This window comes from Oryzias latipes, chromosome 17, assembly GCF_002234675.1.
Source record: "Oryzias latipes chromosome 17, ASM223467v1".
Classification (NCBI taxonomy): domain Eukaryota; kingdom Metazoa; phylum Chordata; class Actinopteri; order Beloniformes; family Adrianichthyidae; genus Oryzias; species Oryzias latipes.
The window spans coordinates 17,190,849-17,213,063 of record NC_019875.2 but is presented as its reverse complement, the minus strand read 5'-3'; the positions used below and the strand labels follow the sequence as shown (position 1 = coordinate 17,213,063).

At 39.3% G+C, this 22,215-nt stretch overlaps 2 protein-coding genes across 3 annotated transcripts; one reads left to right on the top strand and one right to left on the bottom strand.

Moving 5' to 3' along the window:
• Positions 1-52: 52 nt before the first annotated feature.
• LOC101159614 lies at positions 53-2,940 on the top strand. The gene is made up of 3 exons (XM_004079011.4): positions 53-145; positions 291-507; positions 2,509-2,940. Exons 1-3 carry the CDS (start codon positions 112-114, stop codon positions 2,678-2,680), a joined length of 423 nt encoding a protein of 140 aa, XP_004079059.1. The 5' UTR covers positions 53-111; the 3' UTR covers positions 2,681-2,940.
• tmbim1 (transmembrane BAX inhibitor motif containing 1) lies at positions 2,941-21,910 on the bottom strand. Of its 2 annotated transcripts, XM_023964875.1 has the most exons (13): positions 21,683-21,910; positions 20,294-20,440; positions 15,372-15,683; positions 9,831-9,898; positions 8,716-8,780; positions 8,588-8,641; positions 8,429-8,479; positions 8,303-8,342; positions 4,133-4,170; positions 3,959-4,046; positions 3,780-3,875; positions 3,654-3,707; positions 2,941-3,535 (listed from the first exon to the last, which is right to left on the bottom strand). In XM_023964875.1, the coding sequence occupies exons 3-13, from the start codon at positions 15,676-15,678 to the stop codon at positions 3,389-3,391; spliced, it is 1,008 nt and encodes a 335-aa protein (XP_023820643.1). In that variant the 5' UTR covers positions 15,679-15,683; positions 20,294-20,440; positions 21,683-21,910; the 3' UTR covers positions 2,941-3,388. The 2 variants fall into 2 exon arrangements, with proteins under 2 accessions (XP_023820643.1, XP_004079058.1); XM_004079010.4 differs by lacking the exon at positions 20,294-20,440 and having other exon boundaries at positions 21,683-21,887.
• Between the last annotated feature and the right edge of the window lie 305 nt (positions 21,911-22,215).

The following is a 22,215-nucleotide window of genomic DNA, read 5'->3' as shown; positions in this document are numbered from 1 at the left end:
TTTTTGTTGTCTTGGGTTCTTTGTGTATGGTGTAATTTTTGTTTTGAACGGTAGGTGGCAGTGCCTTGAAATTGATACGTAACTGCGCATGTGCGACATTTCATAACAAACATGGCGTACCACCTGATTCGAGACGCTATTGCAGGTAAAGTGATATTTACCATCCTAAGTTTACTATGTGGGATGTTTTTTGGTTGTTATGTGTGTTTGTTCATCAAGACTTTACGACTAATAGCCTTTGAGCAAAGTTGTGCATCAAAATATGAAAAAAAAACGAGTTTGTCTTTCAGGGCTGTACCGTGTCCCCGGGAGGATACTAATGCAACATAGCAGGGGAGCCATAAACTGTTCCCCCGCTGCCTGGATGTGCAGCTCAACGACGCAACCGAAGGGTTCAGCGAAAGAACACGCATCTGGCGGGAGAACCGAGGAGGAAACTACGGAGAGACCTGAATACATCCCCAGCAGAAAGGCGAAGAACCCCATGATGAGTATAGGCTACGCTTGGTACGTTCCAATCCTTCCTTTTACTATCAACAGCAAGAAATAAGTAAATGAAATTGTTGTTAACCTGGATATTCTTACTGCTTGCGTTACAAAATTTTTAATAATTATTTAATTGTACCTAATAAAAACAGAACACATGACGTCACTTTGCTAAGTCATTGATTGCATGTGGCGTTTCATTAAGAATCGCGTCGCATCCTGGATAATTTTACATTTGATTTTTGATTTTAGAGTATGGTTACTGTATTTGTTTACATTATTTTAAGATGTTAAGATCTTTTTCAATGTGCAACTTATTAATATTTGAGAGCTGCCACTTTTAGGGGGTGCCACAGCAAATCCTGTGCCTCCATCTAAACCCGTCCTTAGCATTTTCCTAGTTCCCATTGAGCGCATCCAAGTCCACTTCATCTTTAGCCTTCCTGTAGGCCTCCTTTCCTTGTAGCTCTCATCACATCATGTGTTCACTGTTCCTCCTCTGAACCATCTCAACCTGCTTTCCTGCATTTATCTCCAAAACATCTAACATGAGGTGTTCCTCTGGATTCATTCCTGTGTGTGGTAAGTTAATGTGTTGTGACCCTTCTGGGCCACCATATTTCCATCCTCATCACTGCCAAAAAGAAACCTCAGGATCTTCATCTCTGCCTCCTAACCAACATTGCTGCTTTTCACCAGTCTTCCACACTGTTCCTTTCATTTGCGCTGACTGTCTTTGTCACGGATCACACCTGAAACCTTCCTCTATCCATTCCAACCTGCTTACACACGCCTTTTCACCTCTTTCCCACAATGTGTTGCTCTGTTGTTACTTGAAGTTGTCCTCCTTCTCCGTCTCTGCTCCCTGGACCATACCATCCCCCTTTAGTGTCTCTCATTTACACAAAGCTCTTTAGAAGTTCCTCCACCCGCTCTCACTAGTCATCTGCTAACATCATGGTCCACAGAGGTTCCTGTCTAACTTCATCTGTCAAACAAGCAAACAGGAAGAGGCTCAAAGCTAATCCGTGGTGAACTACCTCCACCTTGAACCCCTTTGTCACTATTTCAGGATATCCCACCACTATTTTCTAGCTATCATACATCTCCAGACTGTGCTGTCATATGTTTTCTCTACAAAGACACATTACAGCTCTTCTGAACTTCTCTGTTCTCCTGTAAACATATAAACCTCTTAAGACCTGGCGTCCACATGTGTGGAACATCACATCTCAGGTTTTATTACCACAGTAGTTCATTCTGCTCAACTGGGGCCCTATTACTCCATGTAGAGGGTTAGCTCAAATTTGAGCTCATGTCTGAAGAGCTAATATCCTTTTCCTTTACAAAGTTTCCATAACGTTTTTCTTCCTCGTAAAAACTGACCCCAATTCCTCTCACTCCTAAAACTTGTTAGAGGGCTCAACCAGAAACTCTTCCCTCCTTAAAACATCCTTTTTAAATCATTTGATTTCTTTTCTTTTTTTTATAAATCAGATGAGTGGATTAGGGGTGTTTTTATTTCATTTTTGTTTAACTGAAAGGTGGGTGACGTTTTCATTTTCAGCATGTTTTTATGTTGGGTGGAAGAAACACCTGTCAGTGTGGCTGACCTACAATCCTATGGGTGATGTCAGAGATCATGTGCAGTTTATCCCTTGTACTATCTTAGATGACCCCACCCTTACATTGACGTGTTCTCCCTACCATGACAAAGGTGGATAAAGGTGGAAAGATTTCATGTAATCCATGGACACCAGTGAGGATCACAAACCATTGAAGAAAAAAGGTTGAAAGGGCGTAGGATAGCACAAGGGTTACATTGTTTCCACCACTGTGAGCATCAATTTGTCTTAACAGACCAGCAAACCAAATGAGTTCTGTACCAGGATGTTCTTTCTGCAGATTTTTGTTCATTTGAAAAAGAAAAAAAAAAAAAAAAAAACATTTTGAAGCCATGTGCATTGCAAGACTTGTGATTTACATCTGTGCGTGTGCTGACCGAATTGTTTGTCTGTGCAGGATTATAGGTCTACCCAGCGGCATCATCGCCTTTGTTCTTGCCAAGAGACAAGTGGACAAAAACAGACTAAAGCAGCTCAAAGTCCGTCAGAGGATGAAACTGTCGAATGAAGGAGACTATGAAGGGAGCCGCTACCGCCACCAAACCAAAGAGGTCAAACTGGACCAGTGACGTGATGCAGATGGGATTCAAAAGATTAAAACTAAGTTTTAAAGAGTATATTTAAAGATCATTTAAATCATTTATTTTTTTTGATACGAACAAGCAGTGGCGTGTCTTTATTGATAACTTGGATTTTCAGCAGCTCAGCCTCCGACTGTGTCTGAGGTCCACAACTGGACTTGGTTTTGATTGTGTTTTCCTGAGTAGAGAACCCCCCTCCTGCTGCTGCTCATTTTGACCATTTATGAGAATAAATGCAAAAACAAAAATATGACTCAAAATAACTTTGTTCTTCATAGTACAGTCTATTTGGAACCATGAGAACAGCCTAAAACACCATAAATGTAGTATACCGTCTGTAAACAGTCAAAAAAAAAGCATTTAAGTGAACATAACTCCAAACAACTGTTCCAACACATTCAATAGATTATCTACATACTTAATTTCCTTCAGATAGTTAAACCGTCATCTCTAACAATATACAAGAAGCATTACTACCAAGTAAACGGTTGTATTCTAGCTTTATACTGAAATATATACACATCTGTAAATGCCTAAATTATCAATAAAAAATTAGTATGAAAGTTTCATTTACATTGGTAAATATTTAGCCCTTAGACATTTTCCTTTAATCTATAAACGAATATGAAAATAAAATAGTTTTTGTTACTTAATGCTTTCTCCTCAAACCCAGATTCTGATCTACATCTGAATTTCTTATTTGGAGGCGCCAATAATCTGCAGCAGGAAAAGGAAGATTTGTACTATGTCGACATAGATGGAGAGCGCGGCGAACACGTACTCCTCTTCACTGATTGAGTACTTCCTGTTTCCTATCAGCAGCTGCGTGTGATATGCCAGGAACTGGAAGACACAAACAATCGACTGGATGAGATCGATTAGAGAATGGATGCAGCAAGAATAAATGGAGAGAGAAAAAATTGAAAGCTACTATAAAAAAAAAAATCAATAAAAGACTAACCAGAGTGAAGACAATTGCCCCGATAGCGGCGTAGAGCATGTGCAGCCAAAGGATCTATAACCACAAAAAAAGGGTTAAACTCAAAGAAACACCTTTTTTTTTGGTTCACATCAGCTGTAAACTCACGTATTTGAATGACAGCACGATGGCGGCGATGATCCCAGTCACAAACACAACAATCCCAAGCACGCAGAAAAGGCCCTGGCATTTGGTGAAGTCAACCTAGATGTTGAAATCCCAGAGCAGTGTGTCAACCGCATGCTGCTGAGCAAATATATGCAAGCCGGTTGAAGCAGTTTCCACACCTTTGTCTGGAAGCAGAAGACGGTGACGGCGATGCAGACAACGGCAGTAATCCCCAGAGCCAAGAACACAGATTTTGTGTCATAAAAACTAAGCAAAAGAGAAAAAATAAAATCAATGACATCAACTTGTCTGGTTTTTGGCAAATACTGATGTTTTTATTTCTTCATTTTTACCTGGATATGGTTCCAGTCATGTAGGACAGTGCCAGAGTCTGTTGTAACAGAAACAAAACAAGGTTTGAAGCAGCTTTTTACTAAAAACATTCAATAACCTGTAATTCTGGATTCCTTTAAGTCATAATGATTTAAAGACTGTTAGATTTGTGGTAGACGTATGGAACGTTCAAACCAGGATAATCTGGAAGATTTGATTAGCCCTGTGAAGCCCACTACATCAAATCATTGACTGAAAAATTCAATTTTTTTTTTTAAATTAAGATTTTCTTTCGGATGAACATCCTCAAAAACATTTTGCAAATAAATAAATAAAAATTTAAACGAGACCTAAATTATATTAATTATGATATTTTTGGTGGTTTGTTAAATTCTTACCTGAAACAGGAAAATACCAACATGAGTCTTGAGGGAAATAAAGTACCTTATTTACCCACACATCTCAAATTTGATACGAACATTTTAATTATCAACACATTTTTTGCACTCTTTGAATACACTGAGTGGTGGTTAAAAAAAAAAAAAAAACGGAAAAACAACAAACAATACATTGGTTATTCTCGCGATAAAGTTTTGTAAATTGGCCAAACTTTCCCTGCCATTATGGAAGCGATTGTGAAGCATAATTAAAAATAAAAGTCAAAACCAGAAATGCCTTTTCATTTTCAAAATGAAGCTGCATTTTTTGACTCAAAATTAAAATGAAAAAGCAATCCACCAAAATGCTTTTTCATTTTATATTTAAAAACTGCTTATCCTGTGTAATAATTATGAAAATGCAAAGAGGGGATTGCATTTGTGTTGTCACATCCACCCTGCGAACATCGTCGCAATATTCAATTCCACTTAGCATTTCCAGAGGGGAGGCGGGGCGATGACGTCAGTGCTTTCTCCGTGTGTCCGGCTGGTAAGAGGTACAGACATGTCTAGGATCAGCTTTGTGTTGGCGGCAGGGGAGATGGCTTTGTGACGGTTCTGCTCCCCTGATGATTGTACACAGCTTCTCTGGACTATGTAGCAGCATTTCTGCCTTTTGCGGTCCGGAGTTTGGGACCACAGCCTCCTTCGGAAGCCCCGCTGTCCGCACGGTTGAAGCTTCTCCCTCGGACTTGCTCTTTGAGCTAAATCGGCCCGCTAGCCCGGAGAGAAAGCTTGTCCAGGGAAGCTTCGAAGAGCAGGAGGAGGAAATGCTGCTCCAAGACCTTAGAACCTATCAACCATCATATGAATTTGTGTTTCCAGTGGTGTCCAGACAAAATAAAGGCTGATTTAATTCCCACATACTCACATCCAAGTTTCTCATTGCTGGATTGGCCGCCTGGAGTTCTGTTCCTCCAATGTTTTTAGCACGCATTAGCCTAATGCTAATGCTTTTTTCGGGTTGTTATCGACATTATGAGCGAGCAGGCCCTTAATAATCATAACAGTAATAAGTACATTTAGAAGATATTCTCCTGCAGCTTCGCGTTGATTTTGCTGTTTGAGGACAGCTGCAGCCCCATCAACAGCTGAAGCAAATTTCGCCATGCTAAACTTGCTAAACATGCCATGCTAGCAGCCGGACACACAGAAAGTGCTGACGTCATCGCCCCGCCTCCCCTCTGGAAATGCTAAGTGGAATTGAATTATGAGACACTTTTCGGAGGGTGGATGTGACAACACAAATGCAATCCCTTCTTTGCATTTCAGGGGTTGACATAGCCCAGAAATTTGCACTGGCCCACAGGGCCAGTAGTTTTTGAAACTTACTGGCCCTGCCTGAAAGTTACTGGCCCGACACCGCGCATAGCGGGACCCGCCGCTCTGCAGGTGCTTGCAAATTTAGGGGGGTCCGGGGGCATGCCCCCCCGGAAACTTTTAATATGGTGCAATTTGGTGCATTCTGGTGACATCACTTATTTCTACACTTTTCAATGACTGAAAATAGACCATATCAAACTTAAATCTGCTCTAGTCTGTTTCAGATGTTTTGAAGAGAGCACTGCAGTGTAGTAGGTAACACTAGTTCAGAAGTTTTCATGGTGCTTCTAACGGCAAATATCGCAATAAATCATAAACCTTAAATGTGTTAAAACAATCTAATGGCAGCTCGAACCATTTAACGAATCAAATAAATCCCTTAATGCATTTGACCAATCGGATGGACGCCTTCACATTGTTGACCAATCAGATGGAGCCCTGTTATGTTAGATGTTTGTAACCTATGTCAACGTGGGTCATTTGGAGTATAATTTTTAAACTGGGAATGGTTATTTGGTTATTTTGCTGTTTGTTTATATACCGCAAATTATATCGTTATCGCAATTTTAATCTCTGATATCGCATATCGCGAGTTTTCCTCATATTGTGCAGGTCTAACTGAGATCATTCAGCTAACTAGAAATACTTACTGCTTACAGTGTTGTACAGAAAAACAAAATTAAGTAGTTTAACATTCTACTGCATTTGAGTCTGAGATTCCGGTATTTGGAGTTGCCTTTGATTCTTTGACATTCAGCTTAAAGCTTAGTGGATACAGTTTCATCTTCAATGCATTCATTAAATATCTTGCTGTCCATACTACTAATTATACCCACTACTCCATCCAACATATTCCTATCTATTCCTGCCATGTCTTCCACATCTCTGACATGCTTCAGTCTCTCTTCAGTGACGGTGTCGGATTTATAATCAAATGTAATAATAACTCACTGGCTTGTGCCTTCGTTGTTGCTGTTTAACATTGTTTTGTATTGAATTGTTACATTCAATAAAGTTTGAAAAAAAAAAGTAGTGAGCGCGTGCCGCGTGGTGCTCGGCAGTGAAAGCCGAGCGCGCGCAGGCGGGAGAGAAGGAGAAGTGATCAAAGGTTTCCCATAGAAACCCTTGAAGTCTGAACACAGGACTAGCAGAAAAACTACATTATGAAGACGAGGTAAATCTACACGTTTTCGCAAAATTTACTTTATTGAAAAAGGTGAAGAATATATAAACCGTTAGATATTTTAGTGGCCCGAGCGGACAAGTGAAAAGTAAAGTCTTGTGGTCCGCACTGCTCGAAAAACAGGACCGGGCCAGCGGACAAATGGCTATGTCGAGCCCTGCATTTTCGTTTTAATTATGACACAGAATAAGCGTTTTTTAAGTATAAAATGAGAAAGCATTTTGAAGTATTGATTTTTCATTTTAATTTGAGTCATGTGATGCAGTTACATTTTGAAATTGAAAAAGCATTTCTGTTAATCCATTTTAATTGTCAAATTAGACATTTCTAAAAAAAATTGCTGCACATTTACCAGATAACTTTTTGAAAATGAAATGTCAAATACCATTTTCCTTATCACTATAATTAATTGACAGAATAAGCAGTGTTGAAGAAGGAAATGAAAAAGCATTTTGGTGGATTACTTTTTCATTTTAATTTTGAGTCAAAAAATGCAGCTTCATTTTGAAAATGAAAAGGCATTTCTGGTTTTGACTTTTATTTTTAATTATGCTACACAATCGCTTCCATATGCCATGGCTGTCATGGGAGCAGCCATTCTGAAATAAGTAGGAAAAGCCCTTTTACTGCCCCTAGTGGAAGGATGATGAGCTGCACGGCAGTAAATGTGGACCAAGTTAAATACACCGGGTTTTAAGGAAATTTTGGAACATGCTAATGAGATAAGGTCTCAGAAATGTTTGCATCAAATAGAATAACGTTATATAAGGTTCACTAAGTAATGCTAAAAAAAGGACACCTTTCTTTTTTTTGTTTTATTTTCGTTTTCAGGCTGCCCTTTTAAGAACAAATGAAACACCCTGGTCATTGTTTGGAGGAGGTTTTGTTTTGTGCTCTTTTTCACCAACTTAAAATGCAATAAGTCACTAAATGTCAGAGGAACAAACAGAGGAACAAACAAACAGAGGAACAAACAGACAGAGGAACAAACAGACAGAGGAAACTAAACTGCTCTGAACCCAACAGCTTTTCTAATGAAAACAAAAAGGAAGTATCTGAACTTCAAGATGTTCAAGGCTAAGTTTCATATGATTTTATATGAACACAATAAAACCGTAGTATCTCAATTTGATGCTTGAGCTGATAAAACATAAACCTGTAACTGACATGTGGCAAACAGTGCTTTTGAAAAAACTGCATTGTTAGGTGAATATTTTTAGTCTGGTTTAAAATAAAGTTGTACTCACAAAGATGAGAAGCAGAATAAGGTTCCATGGATACTTTCTCCTGCAAAGAAAAAAGGAAAACATTATTAATGTATTTCTTCAACTGAACTTCCTCTTCTTGATCCCATGTGTTTTGTTGTCACTCACCGGGGGCCCTTGCAGCACACCAGCACAATGTGGGTGATTATATATATGGCACTTAGATGAAAAAAGAACAAAGTTTAAGTACCGGTATAAATGTGTGCAGGATTGGGTTACTTTAGCCTACATCTAACAATGAAGATGCTGGAGTTCCCACAGACTTACTATGATGCCCAATACACAGCCGGGTTGTCCCTTACGAAGGTTTTGACCGGATGGCTGAAGGAAACAGAGGAAATGTTTAAGCCGGCACTGCCGACGCACAACCACACTAACTACACAGATTTACTCACACAAATGTGAAAATGGCAACAATGGCGGTAGTAAGCAGGAGCTGAGATGCCAAAATTAAGTACACCTGAATAAGACAAGAGGACAGACAACATCAAACCAACCTGTTAAGATATTATTCATCTGATAAATGATGATTGAAGTTCAATTTAATCGTGAGGTACACATGCAGAAACACTTTTTTTTTTCAACCACAACAAAAATTTAGCTAATATATATTTCGTTAGAGGGTTTTCAGGATCAAAATATAATACAAACATGCACAGCTGGTATTTGGCAGAAGCCTATTTAATAAAAAGGCTTCATTTAGAAACTGAGGAGGTGAAAGAGGACTTTAAGAGGACTTAAAAAGAAAGCCTCATCAGTGTCGGTTTAACCAGCGCTGACTGGAATGATTCAGTCAGCCAAACACAGACCGGATACAGCCATCATTAGTGGAGCTCAAGTTTAAGGATTCACCATGGCAACAGGGAAACAAACAGGACGGGTGTGTCTGCTGAACAGTAAACACTAAAAGAGTTCTTGCTCTAAAATTGATCCCAATGATCCAAAAAACATAAAATCATGGAGAACTTTCTCTCCCACTAGCTTACAGTCATTCCAACATAACTTTAGCGGTGCAACAAAAATGGCAAGAGATGCAGTCTGAGCCGGATGCCAGCTCTGACGACGTTAACCAAGTGGTCTCCAACCCTGGTTCTCATGAGCTACTGCAGTGTTTGTTTTGCAGCTAACCCTGCTTTAATAAGTACCGGTGTTGCTTTCAGCAATTACCGTACTGAAGTGGGTTAACTACAAAACAAGCATGGCAGTAGCTCATGAGGAACAGGGTTGGAGACATCTGCAATGTATTTGTCAGCAAGCGGATGCATCAGTATAGAGTGGAGCAGGGAGCTTGTGTGTGTGTGTGTGTGTGTGTGTGTGTGGGGGGCTCAGAAAGGAAAATTTAAGCTCAATTTTCTTTATATATAAAACCCTCCATCAAACAGAAATATTCAAATAAATGAGGAGAACAAAAAGAGGGGGGGGGGTTGATTTTGCTCATGAATCGAAAGTCATAAACAAAACAGTGAAGGAAGAAACGCTCTGGTCAGATGAATCAATCGGCTTTCTATACCTTTCTGATGAAAGAGTGCCGAACCCTCAAATCCTCCCAGTTGCTGCCTCTTGCAGCAAACTCCTCTCCTGTTATCAAACAAGAGCTAGGTTAGAGATCAAAAATATAAAATAAGACACACCTCACCAAATGATCTGTGAAATGCCGGGTACAAAGAGAAATCAATTCATTATTCATCTATAATGGATTGAAGAAGCTTTTACAGTCGATAGATTTGTTGATATCAAGAACTCTTACCAATGGCTACAGATGGCTGAGCCTACAGGCAGTAGCGGTATTAGGCACGGGCAATACGGACAATTGCCCTGGGCAGAAAATGAAGGGGGGGGTGGCGCCGGTGGCTCAGCGCTTGTAAAAGAAATATGTGCACCACTATCGGTTTACTTCTATCACAGAGTTTGTAACAGCCTGAAACCTGGCGGCGCCCCCACCCCGTCTTTGAGAAGAAGACGCAAATGTGTGTGAAGAAGGAGAAGGCGAGGGGGCGCGGGGTGAAGGGCGCAGGCTGCGAGATGAGCACGCAGTATCGCCGCAATTGCACATGCACAAAACCTGGCTGGATGATCTTCAGGGGGGGGGGGTTGACGGTCACGGGCCACGGCATAGTGTTTGATGAAAAAATAAAAACTGCGACTGCGCAGCCATGTAGTGAATTGGCGCCCGTGGCTGCAGCTTCATGCGCTCCTGCTGGAAATGTGTGAAGAAAAGGGGGAGGGGCTGCAGGGAATTAGTTCAACTGTGGGTTGCTTCCAAATTAAGTGGCCATGTGAGGGACAAGGGCGGGGGGTGGACCTACTTTATAAAACTTTTTTAAAAGTCAGTCATACGGTGACATTCTATAACCTAAATTTTAATAAAGGTATAAAAAAAATCATGCTTTTTTGGGTATTTTTTTGTGTGAAATGCCCAAATAAATATTGGAACACAAAACAATGTTGTCACTAAGGTGACAGTTAGTTTAGTCAACGGACTTGATGCCTTCGTGAGGACATTTATTGCTAAATGCCAAAAACTATGGAAGTGATTCTGTAGCATAATTAAAAATAAAAGTCAAAACCAGAAATGCTTTTTCATTTTCAAAATGAAGCTGCATTTTTTGACTCAAAATTAAAATGAAAAAGCAATTCACCAAAATGCTTTTTCATTTTCTTCCTCAACGCTGCTTATTCTGTCACTTAATTAAAATGATAATGAAAATGGTATTTGACATTTCATTTTCAAAAAGTTCTCAGGTAACAGGGGTTGACATAGCCCACAAATTCATTTAGAAATGTCTACTTTGACAATTAAAATGTTACATTTGCAGTTACATTTTCTAAATGTAACTGCGTCAAATTACTCAAAATTAAAATGAAAATTCAATACTTCAAGATGCTTTTTCATTTTCTACTTAAAAACCGCTTATTCTGTGTCATAATTAAAACGAAAATGCAAAGAGGGGATTGCATTTGCATTTTCACATCCATCCTATGAACAGTGTGTCATAATTCAATTCCACTTCGCCTTTCCAGAGGGGAGGCGGGGCGATGACGTCACTGCTATTTCCGTGTGTCGGCTGCTAAGAGACACATGCTAGGAGCAGTGCGGACAGGCTTATAGCTTTTTGTTAGCAGCAGAGGAGAGGGCTTTGTGACTTTTGTGCTCTCCTGATGAATGTACACAGCTTCTCAAGACTTCGTAGGAGCAGTCCCGCCTCATGCGGTCCTCCTTTGGAATTGAATTATGCAACACTATTCGTAGGGTGGATGTGAAAATGCAAATGCAATTCCTTCTTTGCATTTTCCTAAGTAAAACATGAAAAAGCCTTTTGAAGTATAGATTTTTCATTTTAATTAGAGTCATTTGATGCAGCTTCATTTTTAAAATGAAAATGCATTTCTGTTAATCCATTTTAATTGTCAAATTAGACATTTCTAAATTAATTTTGCTACACATTTACCAGAGAACCTTTTGAAAATGAAATGTAAAATACCATTTTCATTATCATTTTAATTAAGTGACAGAAAAAGCGGTGTTGAAGAAGAAAATGAAAAAGCATTTTGGTGGACTGCCTTTTCATTTTAATTTTGAGTCAAAAAATGCAGCTTCATTTTGAAAATGAAAAAGCATTTCTGGTTTTAAATTTTATTTTTAATTATGCTACATAATCGCTTGCATTAAAAAACATCTGAAATATGGACAAAAAAGGTCAAAGCCATTTGGTGCCCAATTTAGAGAGAAAAGAAAATAAGAAGAGGAGAGAAAAGATAAAGAAAAGGGTTTATCCTCATAGTTAGATGCAGGTTTTCTAATGCTACCTGGCCCTGCAACAACGTTGCCGATGAAAACTTTTTTTTTGGTCGATGACCAAAACTGAAGTAGGCCCAAATGCTGCAAATAACGTCATTGTTTATTTTTTAAGATTTTCTTCTTAAAGTTTGGTCTGCCTTAACATGTAACATTAGTTGTGAATCATGTGTCTGTCTGCTCTGATGTAACACAAAGGTGTTGTTGTCTTTTGTTGCATAATTAGTTCATAAATGTTAAATGAGCTGTGATGGTAGCATGCTGCTGCTGCTGCTGCCGCCACCATAACCTGCTAATGGGGCAAATAACTTCAGATTGCCCATTACTTTGATAATCATTTGTGGCAGCCTAAACAATTTTTTATTTTTACCAGTTAACTGGGGATTTATGGGTTAATTTTGAGCCTGAATGTTTAAAGTTTATTTTTTATTTATTTACAAATGTTGGGTTACATTTTCAGTCAATAGAATTTTCATAAATCTGTAGGTAGTTTTAAAGATGAATATTGACAAAACATAATTTAACAGGTCACAACTAAAAATGTGCCATTCAAAGGATTGAAGACAGCAAACATGAGCTAATTTTTTCTTCTCTGAAGTAGAAATTGATATAGAGCATGACAATTCAAATATCCAATTCATAAATGTTTTTTTAAGGCCTGTATTGCAGATGAGGAGCTGACAGAGCAATGCAAGGCACTAGATGACATAATGCATTTTGAAGGGAACTGTGATTTGAACAGCATAGAGCTTGTCAGGAAATCAAGAACTTGCCATCAACGACTCTAAGTCTCCTTGAGCTCATCACTTGTCTGATGAAGATCTATAAGAAATCTATCCCAACTTTTGGACTGCACTCACCTTGCCAGTCACTGTGGCTCAAGCAGAAAGGAGCTTTTCAAAACTCAAGTTGATCAAGTCATACCTAAGGTCAACAATGTCTCAGGAGTGACTCACTAACCTTGCCGTTGTTAGTATCAATCATTCAGTAGGGGAGCAGATTTCAGATGATGACGTTATTGACGCGTTTGCATCAAGGAAGGCTAGAAAGGTTAGATTTTAGTTAGTGTTTTCTGTTCTTAGTGCAATGGTGTTGCAGTTATATTTATTTTAGCGTGCTATTTGTGTGATAAAAGATTTGTGTTTTGTAATATTTATCTTATATTATTTATTCAATATTGTGTTTGATTTAATATTTTCCTACCCAACTGTATTTTTGCCATGCCTATGCTCTTTTATTTTTTTATGTTCTGATAACCGTTATAATGCAGTGCATAATTTTGCTAAATGTCTTTTGTATCAATTTCTCAATTTCAATGACAATAAAACATGTCAGTTGACAGGGACAAAGTTCTGCTGTGACTCTGGGAGGGGTGGGGGTGCCTGGGGAGGGTCTCGCCCGGGGAGTAATTCAGGGTAGAACCGCCACTGCCTACAGGACACCATTGAAACTCTCATCCTGCCAACACAGGAACAAGCCCTGACCATCAGAGTGACAGACCCAGATCTACCGCCACAACCAAGTGGCTGGAATAGTGTACAGAAATGTGTGTGCAGAATCTGAGCCGGAAACTAAGGTATAAATGGGAAACACCTCTGAAAATGGTTGTGAATGAGAGAGAAAAGATCCTGTGGGACTTCCAGATCCAGACTGATAGAATGGTAATGGCGAACCAACCAGACAATGTAGTGGTGGATAAAGAACAGAGGAAAGCCGTTGTGGTGGATGTGGCAGTGCCAAGTGACAGAAACATCGGGAAGAAGGAACATGAGAAACTGGAGAAATACCAGGGACTCAGAGAAGAACTGGAGAAAGCATGGAAAGTGAAGGTGACAGTTATTTTTGGTTCCATTGTCACTCATCCTTCCCAAATTGATCAGTTAGGTCACAAAACTGTATCTTGATTTGGTGACTCACACATAAAGTTGGCCAACAGCAAATTAGGTCACCCGGGTTTATGGAGAAAAAAACTAAACCCCTTTTAAAATGCAGTTGTGGAAACAAAATGCAACATCTTTGCTACAACTCTATTCATGGTGATGCGAGGCTGAAAACAGCAGGTGGAACAAAAAAAAAAGGCCGCAAATGTGGTTTAATTTGTGGCACATGTCTACCGAATGCTGCTGTTGTGCATCGTCTGCTCCGTAAAAATTGAAGTCTTTAAAGCTACGTTCATACTGAATGCAATTCGTGTGGTAGGAGTCTTTTTTTGAACTTCTGATGCCGGGCTTCTGGTTCCGGCTAATGATCTCTGGGCGCCATCTTCCTGTCTGCGGCCAGCTCCTCTTGGACGAATTTACTGCGCAAATTCTGTTTGTTGTAAACGCAGCATAATGGCTGCAGGCAGCAGTCTTGATTATTTCATGACGACATTTAGAGAAAGCAAAGCTGCAGGTGTGCTGAGTGGAGACGTGACTGTTTGGTAACTTCTCCGGTTTACCATTTCAAATTTTTCACATATTTACTTTTAAACCTGAGAGGGAATGAAACTTCCCACTGCTGAGGTAAAGGACCTCCCAGAGCGCACAGGCAAAAAACAAAAACACACATCTGAGGCGGGAAGGAACAGCTCTATAAAAAGGAGCTCTGGTTACAAGGGTAATGGCTTTAGCACCACAGCACTGAGCTATTACTTTAAAAGAGCGTAGTGAGTCACACAATGATGATGCAAAAGTCAGAATGAATCATTCAACCTGAATGTGCAAACCAGCTTTTTAACCCTTTAGTGGCGACTTCAATGCTTGACCAGATGCTGGAGACACTGAGGCCCTTCCATTGTTTATAACGTACAAAAGTAAACTAAATTCTCCATGACCAACAAAGTTCTTGTGTTAATAAAAAAATGTTACAAATAAAAAGCCCTTTTTTAAGGTTTCCTAAAGCATTCCAGTTGAATGGGTTAAATTAAGCAGTCAAAGAAACCAGGACCTGCCCAAACCTGCAGGTTAGACAACAATGGTGGCTACACCTTTAACACTAGAAATCCTGCCGGTGGCACCTAAATGACACATGCCCTGTGACATACCATAACTCTTCGACTGTTTACGTCATCAGTGTGAATGTGAAGTCTCTTTTGTCTGCTTCAGAATCTGCTGGAATTAAGTTAATTGCGTAAACGCTTGAAGAGTCACAGTGGTCGAAAAAATGTCAACATTGAAGCTAAAGTTTCAGTGTTAAAGGGTTAAGAAATATGGTTTCATGAAAATAATGGAAATGTATCCCATAGATAATCATGACAGATAGAGCTCAGCTTACCGGAGCTAATCATATCTGATGGTATGGTGGGTGGGAGGACAGGTGGCATGGGAGGTGGGTTCGGGTAGCCTGGAGGCCCACCAGGTTGGGGCTGTCCGGGGTAAGGGCCTGGGGGATAGCCTGCTGGCTGTCCGGGATAAAGAGGGGCGTTTAAAGAAGAGGGGTATGGTGCCGAAAGCGGGCCTGGCTGGGGACCACCATAGCTAGGAAAGCCATATGCAGGGGGCTGGGGGTAGTTAGAACCCTGAGGTGGGTACAGAGGTCCGTGGCTCGCGTTGTAGTCCGGAGGATAGTCTGACTTGGACATGACACCTATGAGAAGAGATGACAAAAAGAGGATTTGTTACAAATGTTGGTGCAGCAGCATCCCACCTCCAAATCTTTGTTTGTGTCTTGCAGTTTGAAGCTAAATGTAGGGCTGCTTTGAGTCTCCTGCACTAAAAAATAAAACTATGTTGTAAGAAGGATTTATCCGTTACACCATCAACATACTCAGAATGAATACTGCAAATGAACTTCATCTTCATCCTGATTTCTGTATCTAAAGAAGATACTGCTTCTCTGCAAAGTTTCTTCAAAAATGTGCCACCACAAAATTAAATAATCCACAGACAGCTCTGGGTTGGCAATGATAGAACATTGAATTGCTTTAGACATCAGTTCACATGAAGATAAACTGTATTTAATACAGGATAACAGGGGACTCCTGGACTGGTTACTGACTCAACACTGGATCTTTTGCTCCTGGGTTGAGTCAGACTCACTTAACATACAGCTTCGATGAATAATGTGATTCATAAAACCCACTAGAGGCTGTGGAAAACACTGCACAGACCTCCTGAAGTAATTTTCCGTTAATAACTATGCTGACCACACAAACACCCTGCAAAGCAAAGAAGGGACGTGAAGCAAAAACACTAGAAGATAAATTAATCTTTGACATGTTGAATTGTTTTCTTTATATGATAGATATTACAAATCTGCTTTATAAAAAGGGGAGCTGTGTTCATCTAAAAGAGTTTAAATATAGCCATGTATTTACATTTAAAAGAGCTTTTAGGGGAATGGAGACGTTGAAGGAATTCAAGTGCTGGGTCATTCTTTCGTAAACTGTTACATCACATCAAAGAAACCAAGCAACCAGACAGGAAACAATGAGTGGGACAATTACAGCTGCTAAGCAACACGTAGATCAGATCCCTTTCTGGCTGTTCTGTTATCACAGAGACATGATCTTTAGTGCGTGTTGAAAACTTTTAGATCTTAGAACTGTGTTATGCAATCAAAAAGTTGTGCATGTCTTTGCATTTTGCACAGTCCCCCTCGGATCATCTTGTGATATATTTTAAAAGCGTTCCCAGTGGTCTTCTAATAATGATTTTGCCACGTTTGGCCAAAATCATAAAACTAGTGTTTTTTTAGGACAGTTTCTCAAGAACGGCAGTAGTATGGTTTGCCCCTGAGTTATAGGTGGGACTGTTGGCACAGAGCAACCCCGCCCCCTTTCCTCTCCCCATTTCTGAAAATCCTGCTTTGAGCGTATTTTCTGTCATAAATGAGCTCTTTTTCAGACTGCATTTATTATCATGCCAATTTTAGCCACAAACAAAAAAACTGTGATTTTCTAGGACAAGGTTTGTGCAGCATGAAAGGAATTTGTCAGAAACTGGCCTCTGAGTTGTGGGCGGGACCGTTGGCACAGAAGTATGCCTCCACTGATATCCCATCCTCCTTTGGATGTGCCCAAATTCGAGGGCTGCATCCTTCAATGGGCACGGCCTTCACGGGCGACGTTGGCCGGGTCCTTCATTGAGCGGGTAGACCGGATGTTAACGGCTGTGAATTTGGACCAGTCTAGCCTTTAGATAATTCTAGCCGTTACAACTGCAAATGTCCTGTCGCCTAGCAACCGTGAGTCCTGAACACTGAGGAGTAGTGAACCAGGCATGGAGCTTAAAATTTTCCTGGCTTGTTTCATCCAACTTTTAATCTTGGAGATGTAATTATAAAATGGTGTAAATATCTCCAACTCTGGGTCACGCCTCGCACCACTGTTGTCAGAAAATCTCCGGATCCCACCGCACTGTATCTTGGGATATTTACAGTATAAAAGGATACACCAGACCAATCCTTGAAATCGGGGGAAAAAAGGCTGTATTCGTTGGCCGCATTTGAAGGAGTTGTTGAATGTAGACAGCACTTGTTGCGGCTCTGTGACGTCAGCAGCTTACAAATGCAGCCCAGAAAGACCGCACCCCTCAAATTTGGACACAGCCATTTACACACCCTCCCGCTAGCTTACAGCCCCTCACAACCCCAAGATAACATTAGAGGAGCAACATCAATGGGGAGCAAAATCGGAGCTATCCAGCCGTATATTTCAGAGCCAGATACCAGCTCGGATGAAGAAAATGAAGACATACATGGATCTAGAGGGGAGCAGAACTATGGAGTGATATTTCTGCCACCACGATGTACACAAAACTTTCTAAGTTGCAAATGAAAATATTAAATATTTGCTTTTCAATTATTTTTTATTTTGCTTAAGAAATTGCTTTAAAAAACAATTTTCTTTCAAAAACTTTTTTTTTTTCTTTCAAAACTTCTTTTGCATTTGCAAAGCATGTTTTCGCATGCATCGTTATCAAATCTCAATTTTTTTCCTATCTTAGCTTTTGCTGATCACTCGACTTAGCGTGATAAAACTGCCACAGCCAACGAAATTTTTGCATGCGTTGTGTGTCATATCACTTTTTTACTATCTTTGATTTTTGTTGACGTAAGTTTCAGTTTAGCGCGACAAAGCTGCCATCAAACAGCTGCTGATTGGTCTAGATTCTAACCAATGAAATCGCCACATTTATTTAACATGGTGTCTGCTACCGAGGCAGAGAAACCGAAGCAGCTTTTTTATCCTCAATTTTGTCTCTTTGAATGAAGACGTTTTCATTTTTTATCATTTTAACAATAATTCATACTTTCTTCCTTTTTTAGCATTGATTAATTTTTATTAAGTCAGATTTATGAATTTATGGCCGACGATTCCTGAAACTGTAAATTTTATCTGCTGACACTAAATCAAAAGGCCTGTGTGTAATCTGTGAATCCTCCAGAGCAAATTATTGGTAAAAAAGTGTAATTTTCTTTAAGATCTGTTTGTTAAAACAGAACAATAAAAGATTTAAAGCACATATTATTTTATGCTGCACATATGTTTGGGATTAGATTAACAGCTGTGACAAGCAAAAGAATAATGACTCACCAAAGCAGACTCATTGTATTTAGCAAAAGAAGCATTCTTAACTTTTCTGTTAATGTTTGACAGCGTCTTATGTTTTAGAACTCGTGAGCGTTTGTCCAAAGTTTAAAACAAATTACTCATGAATCAAATGCTACTTTCTCATAATATTTCAACATTTATTAATTAAAATAAAACAACAGATTACATACAAATCTTAAAAAGCGTTATTTCCGGCTGGACAGAGTCGGAGCTCAGACGTTTTTGTCTGCTGCAGGCATTTTAAACACGCTGGTCCCTAAATAAATTCAAAACTCTGTTTTGTTTTAGCTGCTTTGTTGCTCTTTCTGGGTTTCACTCTGAGAGAAACGGGCCAGAATGGTTGACAACGGCAGAATCCTGTTAGAACAGAGCCGACATAGAGTCCAAAATCCATGTCTGCCTCCAAGCACAGTCAATAGGAGACAGAGACACCTGATTGGTTAGATTCTGGACCAATCAGCAGCTGTTTGATGGCAGCTTTGTCACGTCAAACTGAAACTAATGTCGGCAAAATCAAAGATAGTAAAAAAGCGAGATTAGGTAACAACTCATGCGAAAACGTGTTTTGCAAAAGCAAAAAGTTTTTGAAAGCAAAAATAAATAAATTGAAAGCAAAATAAAAACTAACTGAAAGCAAATTTAAAATTAAATTTAATATTTTCACTTGCGACGTAGAAAGTTTTGCGTGCAACGTGGTGGCAGAAATATCCCTCCATACGGTACAGGGAGCTGCAGCACCTTCATGACTACTACAGGCTTTATCAAAGCACAATTTTTCATCTGCTCCTGACTATTTGAATAAAGAAATAGGCAACAATGCAGTTTTATTATCAATTTCCTTTACGTCCTCCATTGCCAGAAAAATGCCACAATAAAGATATAAAAATTTGTTTTAAAAAACACTATTTATAGCGAGTGGTTCTTTAACAATGTGTTGAACATAAAGGGAAACTGTGTTCACTTTTAATGTCATTTACTTATCCTATTAATCTTTCACTGGACTATTTTGAGTCGTGAATGTTATCTGGGACATTAACAGACAGGCACAAGTTTGGAAACAAAGTTGTTATTGTGTGACGATGGGGAAAAAAACCCATTTAGCTCGAAAATGCGACTTAGCATGGCTTCTCTGGGAGAGGAAGCTTTAAACATGTAGAATGAACTAAGTAGATGAACACAAATGGAAAATATTTTAAGAAGTTGGATGGTCTGACTCTATAAATTAAGACTACTAAAATTCTAAGACTATTTTAGTTTTATGCTATGTAAAGATTACAGATTTCTAGTTGATGTAACAAACAGATCCGCCATGACATGACAAGAGTTTCCCAAGACATTGAGTCCAGACCGACAGTGGGCTTTTCCGCACTATAAGTTTCCTGGAAACGCGTAACTAAAATGACTCTCAACTTAAAAAGAAAAAAATGACAAGTTTAAAATTAAAACAATCTTTTTTTTTTTTGACTAGACTGAAGTCCACCCAGTTTTATTGACGACCAAACTAAGAGCAACAAGAAGTTCTTTTTCCAGGCGGTGACTCACTCACTCAGTGTTAGTCAAGCTACACTTTAACCCGTCTTCCAGTACGTGTTTGTCATTCCTGGACTAACATAAAAGTATTTTACAGCTTTTTTAAACTTACCGACTTCCAAAAAAGACGTTGCTTCCAATCTCCGTCAACTCTTTAGTTTAATTTTAAACTCCCAAATGTTGGCGTGTTGATATAACTTTCGCCGGAGGGCCGACAAACGACACACAGATGCGAAGCAGCAGTCCCAACGACGCTTTCCTAGAAGTCACAGTCAATAGGAGACAGAGACACCTGATTGGTTAGATTCTGGACCAATCAGCAGCTGTTTGATGGCAGCTTTGTCACGTCAAACTGAAACTAATGTCGGCAAAATCAAAGATAGTAAAAAAGCGAGATTAGGTAACAACTCATGCGAAAACGTGTTTTGCAAAAGCAAAAAGTTTTTGAAAGCAAAAATAAATAAATTGAAAGCAAAATAAAAACTAACTGAAAGCAAATTTAAAATTAAATTTAATATTTTCACTTGCGACGTAGAAAGTTTTGCGTGCAACGTGGTGGCAGAAATATCCCTCCATACGGTACAGGGAGCTGCAGCACCTTCATGACTACTACAGGCTTTATCAAAGCACAATTTTTCATCTGCTCCTGACTATTTGAATAAAGAAATAGGCAACAATGCAGTTTTATTATCAATTTCCTTTACGTCCTCCATTGCCAGAAAAATGCCACAATAAAGATATAAAAATTTGTTTTAAAAAACACTATTTATAGCGAGTGGTTCTTTAACAATGTGTTGAACATAAAGGGAAACTGTGTTCACTTTTAATGTCATTTACTTATCCTATTAATCTTTCACTGGACTATTTTGAGTCGTGAATGTTATCTGGGACATTAACAGACAGGCACAAGTTTGGAAACAAAGTTGTTATTGTGTGACGATGGGGAAAAAAACCCATTTAGCTCGAAAATGCGACTTAGCATGGCTTCTCTGGGAGAGGAAGCTTTAAACATGTAGAATGAACTAAGTAGATGAACACAAATGGAAAATATTTTAAGAAGTTGGATGGTCTGACTCTATAAATTAAGACTACTAAAATTCTAAGACTATTTTAGTTTTATGCTATGTAAAGATTACAGATTTCTAGTTGATGTAAACAAACAGATCCGCCATGACATGACAAGAGTTTCCCAAGACATTGAGTCCAGACCGACAGTGGGCTTTTCCGCACTATAAGTTTCCTGGAAACGCGTAACTAAAATGACTCTCAACTTAAAAAGAAAAAAATGACAAGTTTAAAATTAAAACAATCTTTTTTTTTTGACTAGACTGAAGTCCACCCAGTTTTATTGACGACCAAACTAAGAGCAACAAGAAGTTCTTTTTCCAGGCGGTGACTCACTCACTCAGTGTTAGTCAAGCTACACTTTAACCCGTCTTCCAGTACGTGTTTGTCATTCCTGGACTAACATAAAAGTATTTTACAGCTTTTTTAAACTTACCGACTTCCAAAAAAGACGTTGCTTCCAATCTCCGTCAACTCTTTAGTTTAATTTTAAACTCCCAAATGTTGGCGTGTTGATATAACTTTCGCCGGAGGGCCGACAAACGACACACAGATGCGAAGCAGCAGTCCCAACGACGCTTTCCTAGAAGGGCGGTGGAGGAATCCGCTGTACACTGGTACACGCCCAAGGCGAGCAAGGTGTCTGCTGCCACGCATGCGCTGTAATGTGTTTGGACAACGGGCCTTTTTTTAAAGCAAACTTTATTAACAAAAATATCCGTACATCAGAAGAAAGAACGGGGGGAGGGGGGGGGGGTTAGTAGTGCACAGTATATGAGATATGCAATATGATTAAAGAGCACATTTGGGTAAAAGTTCAGTTTGGGAGAACGTTCAGTCTATCACCAGTTATCGAAATTATTTTTTTCACATAAAAAACAAGTTTTTATAGTGTTTTAAATTCTTTGAATTTTTGAGAGTTTAATTGTATGTTTTTGATTTCACAAATGAAAAGAGGTAAATAGGCTT

Coding starts and splice junctions, on each gene's coding strand:
- tmbim1 (XM_023964875.1), bottom strand. CDS start 15,678: ATGTCCAAGTCAGACTATCCTCCGGACTACAACGCGAGCCACGGACCT. Junction 4,047..4,132: donor ATGACTGGAACCATATCCAG/GTAAAAATGAAG, acceptor TCTTTTGCTTAG/TTTTTATGACACAAAATCTG. Junction 3,876..3,958: donor TCTTCTGCTTCCAGACAAAG/GTGTGGAAACTG, acceptor TTCAACATCTAG/GTTGACTTCACCAAATGCCA.
- LOC101159614 (XM_004079011.4), top strand. CDS start 112: ATGGCGTACCACCTGATTCGAGACGCTATTGCAG. Junction 146..290: donor GATTCGAGACGCTATTGCAG/GTAAAGTGATAT, acceptor TTTGTCTTTCAG/GGCTGTACCGTGTCCCCGGG. Junction 508..2,508: donor ATGAGTATAGGCTACGCTTG/GTACGTTCCAAT, acceptor TTGTCTGTGCAG/GATTATAGGTCTACCCAGCG.